This window comes from Rhincodon typus, unplaced genomic scaffold (assembly GCF_021869965.1).
Source record: "Rhincodon typus isolate 14 unplaced genomic scaffold, sRhiTyp1.1 hic_rhity00001571, whole genome shotgun sequence".
Classification (NCBI taxonomy): Eukaryota; Metazoa; Chordata; class Chondrichthyes; order Orectolobiformes; family Rhincodontidae; genus Rhincodon; species Rhincodon typus.
Window position 1 is genome coordinate 10,902 of NW_025967209.1, and position 6,498 is coordinate 17,399.

The following is a 6,498-nucleotide window of genomic DNA, read 5'->3' on the forward strand; positions in this document are numbered from 1 at the left end:
AGCTTGTGACAGAGAAAGAGCAAGACTAAAGGAAGCGCGACATGGATTGCTCTCAGATTGCAATGCAGTTTGTGCAAGGTCAAAATTTCAGAAAATAACTTCCTAATATGATAATGCCCCAAACAAATGTTTTCTCTAATGCTGATTGCTTTCTGAGGAAGACTGCAAAAGGTGCGAATTGTAAACTTCCTGCTTGCTGTAACCAGCCGTGCAATTAATTGTACAGTTATTAATTATAGGATTTCAGGCAGCACGGTGGCTCAGTGGTTAGCACTGCTGCCTCACAGCGCCAGGGACCCCCGTTCAATTCCACCCTCAAGCAATTGTCTGTGTGGGGTTTGCACATTCTCCCCATGTCTGTGTGGGCTTCCTCCAGGTTCTCTGGTTTCCTCCCACAGTCAACAAATGTGCAGGTTAGGTGGATTGGCCATGCTAAATTGTCTATAGTGTTGAGGGATGGACAGGCTAAGTGGATTAGCCACGGGAAATGCAGGGTTACAGTGATAAGCTAGGGGGTGGGTCTGGGTGGGATGCTCTTCAGGTGGTCGGTATGGACTCAATGGGGTGAATGGCCTGTTTCCACACTGCAGGGATTCTAATGATTCTCTATTGAGCAGATAATGGTCATCATACCAAACAGCACTGTCCTATCCATCTGTAAAGGTACTGATATCTAAAGGACCTTTCACAGCGCTTAAGCGTGCATCATTTCAGCAAAATACGATGAGGGGTTTCAGACTGGTCTAATCCTCACGTTACAGACAGCTGCCAATACTCACCAGCATTTTGGCCACACAGTTCTGCTCCCCGGCATAACAGAAATCTCCAGAAACGTTGGTCTCAAACCAGACGTGCTCCCCGTACTGTGCATTCTCCTAAGAAACACACCACAGAAAACGGGATTATTCAATGGCCAGTTTGGACAAATACCAAATATCTCTGTACGCTCTGTAACATGTGCCTTGGTGGAGCCAACACTGGGGAAGGAGGTGCAGTAAAGTCCATTTCAGGTTTGTTCGAGGTCAGGAAGAGAACGGTATGCCACAGTTGAGTTTTCTTTTCGTTTGTTTATGGAATTTGGGCTTCATTGGTTGGGTCAGTATATATTGCCCATCAATAATTGCCCTTGAACTAAGTAGCTTGCTAGCCCATTTTCAGAGGGCAGATAAGCATCAACCGCATAGCTGTGGGTTTGGAGTCATGTGTAGGCCAGACCAGATGAGGATGGCAGATTTCCTTCCCTAAAGGGCAGTAGTGAACAAATTGGGTTTTTATGACAATCAACACAGGCCTTTAATTCCAGACTTTCTTTTTTAAACAAACTGAATTCAAATTTCACCATTTGCCATGCCACAAATTGAACCAATCTCCCCAAAACACGTCAGATTCCAGAATACTAGCCCAGTGACAGTTACAACTGTGCCACCTTGTGGCTATGAAGAGGTGGGCACGAGGGCAAGGACAAGATAGAGTGCGAATGAGGTCCCCTCTACCTCTTAGTCAAAGACCTAACTGGGTAGCCAGGGAGTCAACTTCTTTCAGGATCGATTTTGGGGGGTTTGGGGAGTGGGGGCTGGTGAGGTTAAAGATTCAAAACCTCCTTAGTTTGGACTTCCAGAGATGCAACCTGTCTAGAGAAGAGGGTGGGTTCATCTGATCCAGTTCACTGCCCATGCTGGTTTGAAACTGGACAGGAACAAATGTAGGCTTGGTTCAGCTATTCAGATGACAGTGAAACTGATGGCTGCAACACATGGACACTTTACTGAGAATGGCAAATCATTTGCATCAGTAGAGAGACAAGCAGCACCTTGAAGCCACGGGCCCTCACAGAAGATGAACGATAATCAGCTTTTGAATTAGCGAGATGGCCAGCAACTGAATCAGACAGAGTGAGGAAAAACTGGGGAGGGATAAGAAAGATTCGAGTGTGTCTGCTCCCCAGCTGTGGCTTTTCTACCTGAAGCTTTCTAGAGATATAAAAGGCTTTGATGTGACACTTTAACAAACCGTGCATAGGAACCGAACGACCAACCGTCTCTTTGCACCTCCCTTGTTTCTAGCTTTCCACCATTTAGAAATTGTTCCATTTTTGCCGTTTTTAGGTCTATTGTGAATGATCTTACATTGAGTTTCATTTTTTCCCATTCACTTAATCGGTCTAAACACCTTTGCAATATTATGTTCCCAGCTACACAGCTGAGAATTCAGCAATATGGAAATAATGCTTTCTAATCCATCATCCACATCATTAACAAAATGTGATAAATAATTGAGGCTCCAACACAGATCTTTGTAGGGCGCCATTAGTCACATCCTGCTAATTACAGTATCTGCTTGTTAGCACTACTCGCTGTTCCCTGGCACTCTCTCCGTTCCTTACCCTTTTAATAATTTGCGTTAAACTCTATGATTCTGAACTTTAGGTAACTGTCCCTTTTGAGACTTTATAAAATTGTTCTACAAGTCCTTAAATATAAGATCCAGGTTCTCCAAATTGTGGTGCAGTGTCTGTCTCTGAGCCAGAACTTCCAAGTTCAAGTCCCAGTCCAGGACTCGATGACCATAAGCCAGCCTTGCGCAGAGTATCAATTTATAAATCAGGGCAGTGCCACATCATAAACATGGACCAAAACAGAGGTTTATGGTCACCAACCTCCTCTCAAAGCCTTGGATGTGAAGACAAAGACTCTCCAGTCCACTACTTTAGTCACCTCTTCAAAATGTTTCATCAGGTTTGTCCTTTACAAATCTGGGACGACTCTCCCATATCAACAGGAATTTTTTTTGTTGTCAGTGTACCCTTAATTGGAAATTCTAGTAATTGCTCACATTGATGTTAGGTTGATAGGGCTGTGATTCTTTGATCTCACCATATTCACTGCTCCAAAGCAGTGTGATGATTTATTCAATTTTCTTACTATAAAAATAGTTTCATAAAACAACAGCAACTGTAAGTTTATAGTTAGGACATATGTAATGTTCTCACCTGCTTCTTTTAAGATCTAGCAGGAAGCCCTCTGGACCACAGAATTTGACATCTTTTAGCTTTAATCATTTCTTTGCCACCACTATTTTGCCGCTGTTAATTCTGTCGAGCCCCCGAGCCTGATTCAACATTAGTTTCACCGGAATGTCTAACACACTGACCTCTTCTGTTATTATAAAGGCAGAAGCAAAGTTAGGTGGCACGGTGGTAATGGCACCGGATTAGGAATCTAGAAGATCCAGGGTAAGGCTCGAGATGCGAGTTCAAATCCCACCACTGAGAATGGTGGAATTTAAACTCAATTAATAAACTAAACAAAAACAACCGATCTGATGTTGATCATGGATCATAAAGCCATCTGGTTCACTGGTGTCATTTCTAGGCAGGGGGAGTCTACCATCCTCATCTGCTCAGACCTACTGGTGACTCCAGAACCATAACAAGGTGGTTGGACGAGGTAGGAGTCACCACTGCAGAGCCCTTGTAGAGACCACGTTTTACCTTCACACTGAGGGTACCATCTATCACGCTGCATGGCACCACCACACAGATTTCAAATAACTCTGGAAACGCAAAACTGGGGATCCATGAAGAGGTGTAGGCCATCAGCAGCGGATGAATTATGCCACTATCAGCTCCACCACCACCTTCCCGATTCTTCCTGCAGGCAGTCACGCGCAAATTTTATTCTTTATTCTTTTGTGGGACGTAGGTGCAGTTAACATGGCCAGCAACTGATGCCCATCCCAAATGCGCCTTCATTTGGACGGCTTACTAGTCCACTTCAGAGGGTAGTTAACAGCCAACCACATTGCTGTGGGTCTGGAGTCACATATAGTTTAGGCCAGCTCAGGATGGCATTGAGGAAACAGCTGGTGAATACTTCTCCACAGAATTAATCGGGGAGACAATGGCCCAGTGGCATTATTGCTGGACTGTTAATCCAGAGACCCAGATAATGTTCTGGTGACCCGGGTTCGGATCCCGCCACGGCAGATGGTGGAATTTGAATTTCATAAATATCTGGAATTAAGAGTCTAATGATGACTGTGAATCCATTGTCAATTGTTGGAAAACCCATCTAGTTCACTGATGTCCTTTAGGGAAGGAAACTGCCTTCCTTACCTGGTCTGGCCTACATGTGACTCCAGACCCACAGCAATGTGGTTGACTCTTAACTGCCCTCTGGGCAATTAGGGATGGGCAATTAATGCTGCCTGGCCAGCGACGCCCTCATCCTGTCAATGAATAAAACAAAAATTCCTAGCCTCTGACCTATTCTTGTAGCGACAGTGTTTACAGCTGATGCAGTTCAGTCCCTTGACAGCTTTATAAGAGGGTTACAGTTTTAACAAAAGAATTATGTCGACAGGCCATAATTATTTATCTGTAACTGGAATCTATTTATTGTAGTAAATCATAATTAATGTCGAGTTCGGAAATCAGGCCCATGCTTTCTCTCAAACTGGGTCGAACTAGACAGGAAAATTGGGGACGTAGGTGCACTTTTACAAAGCCTTTAACTTTCATGACAACTCAGATTAGCAGGGCTTCATTTCCAGCCTGCTGCCCCATTGGTGTAACAATATTGAACTAGACAGAAAAAAGAGTCAGTAAATTGGAATTTGCATTCACCTTGATTATTCACTGAACATCTGCCCTCTTTGAGCATTGTGACAAGCTGAGGAACAGCATCAAATTTAAGCCATGGGCTGAAACTGCACCATTTCCCAACCACAAAATTTAACTAGTGCTTCAAGTGAGACCAGGAAGAACCAACTCATTTACATGTGTCATCATGATATCCAGAACGACTTCAAACTGCTCACATACTAACTTGAACTGTGATCCGAACAGTAGGAATTAAAATGAAAAATGCACTTATTCACTTCTGGCAATTTCTGACAAAACTGCAATGATTAGCGTGATTTAAATTCTGTGTGAAATGGCAATGTAGTGTTGCTGGACATACAGTGATGTTAGGCAAGTTGCAGAATTCTACCTTCCTCAACGAGGACGTAGTAAAGATTTAAAAAAACTTTCATTCCTACATGGAGTCATCCACACTTTCCTAACATCCTGAAGTGTTACACAGCCAATGCAGTACTTTTGGAATTGCAATCAGTGTTGTAATGTGGGAAATGCAGTAGCCAGTTTTCACACAGCAAGGCCCCACAAACTGAAATACATGAGATAATCTGTTTTAAAAGTTAATGATTTGAGAGGTAAAAATTGTCAGAATACAAGGAAAACTCATAATTGAATAGTTTTTTTTATTCATTCATGGGATGAGGGTGTTGCTGGCTAGGCAGCATTTATTGCCCATCTCTAATTGCCCAGAGGGCAGTTCAAAGTCAACCACATTGCTGTGGGTCTGGAGTCACATGTAGGCCAGACCAGCTAAGGAAGGCAGTTTCCTTCCCTAAAGGACATTAGTGAATCAGATGGGTTTTTCTGACAATCGACAATGGATTAATGATCATCATTAGATTCTTAATTCCAGGTATTTTATTGAATTCAAATAGTTCTGTGGATTAGTTTATATCCACGTGGCGGCTGACAGGGCCTTGCGTTAACATCCCATTTGAAGCGCCTCAGACAGTGTAGTACGCCCTCAGTATTGCACAAGTGTAGATTCTGTACTCAGCTCCCTGCTATAGGTGTTAAAACCACAAGCTTGAGCCAGAGGCGAAAATATGACCAATTGCATCAGGGCCTATATGCAAGAGCGGAAACCAATGATGCATCACACATGGGTTACCATCCTCAATCCTCAAACTTGGCTTTTGATTCAACTTTGTTCCAGGGTGCCATTAATAATGCAGGACATAGGGGAAGTAGTGGGCCAAGCTTTCAGCTCTACTGTCATGGTATTGGTATCTGTCGCAATAGGACCACCAATACTGACACTCGTTTTCATAGTTCTACAATAAGATCTTAGCCAAGAGGCGCTTGCCATTTGACAAGAAGGGCAATAAATTAAACAACTAGTAGAACAAGTGTAACTTTTTTTCTAAATTGTTTCAAACTCTTTGAAAAGGAAGATCTAACCTCATCTTGACACATCCCCCAGAACTGAGAATATGACCCGGCTTCCTGCTAGTCTGTGATTAATAAAGATAAATCTAAAAATAGACTGTAAATGATAACACAACACATCTTCCTATTGAGAAAAAAAATCAGTTCTAATGTATTCCAGGGAAACCAATGATATCCAGAGAAACAACAGCAATTCTGGGAACGTTCAATTAATCTGGAACATATTTTCCTTCAGCCCCAGCCAGACTTCTTCTTGCTACTGGGTTTACGCTTGAAAGGCCATTTATTCCAACAAACTACTAAATTGGCATTGATATCTCAGAGCAACGATCTTCAGAGAAGCGGAAATATTTGAATTAGGAAAAGGTAAATCACAAAAGTGATCTGATCATGTTCTTAGCGTGGAGGAGAGTTAGGTAAAAAGGGATTGTTTGCAGCGGGAGAGGGTTCGGGACAGTGGGATTGTTTGC

General features: G+C 42.9%; 1 protein-coding gene across 1 annotated transcript in view; it reads right to left on the reverse strand.

Annotated features, from left to right (window-relative positions):
* Positions 1-779: 779 nt before the first annotated feature.
* The window catches only part of LOC125481282, a gene marked incomplete at its 3' end in the record, with an annotated part of 10,071 nt that continues 4,352 nt past the window's right edge, over positions 780-6,498 (reverse strand). Inside the window, exon 3 of the mRNA XM_048592625.1 lies at positions 780-875. Within this exon, the coding sequence (XP_048448582.1) occupies positions 780-875 (96 nt within the window). The remainder of the gene's footprint in view (positions 876-6,498) is intronic.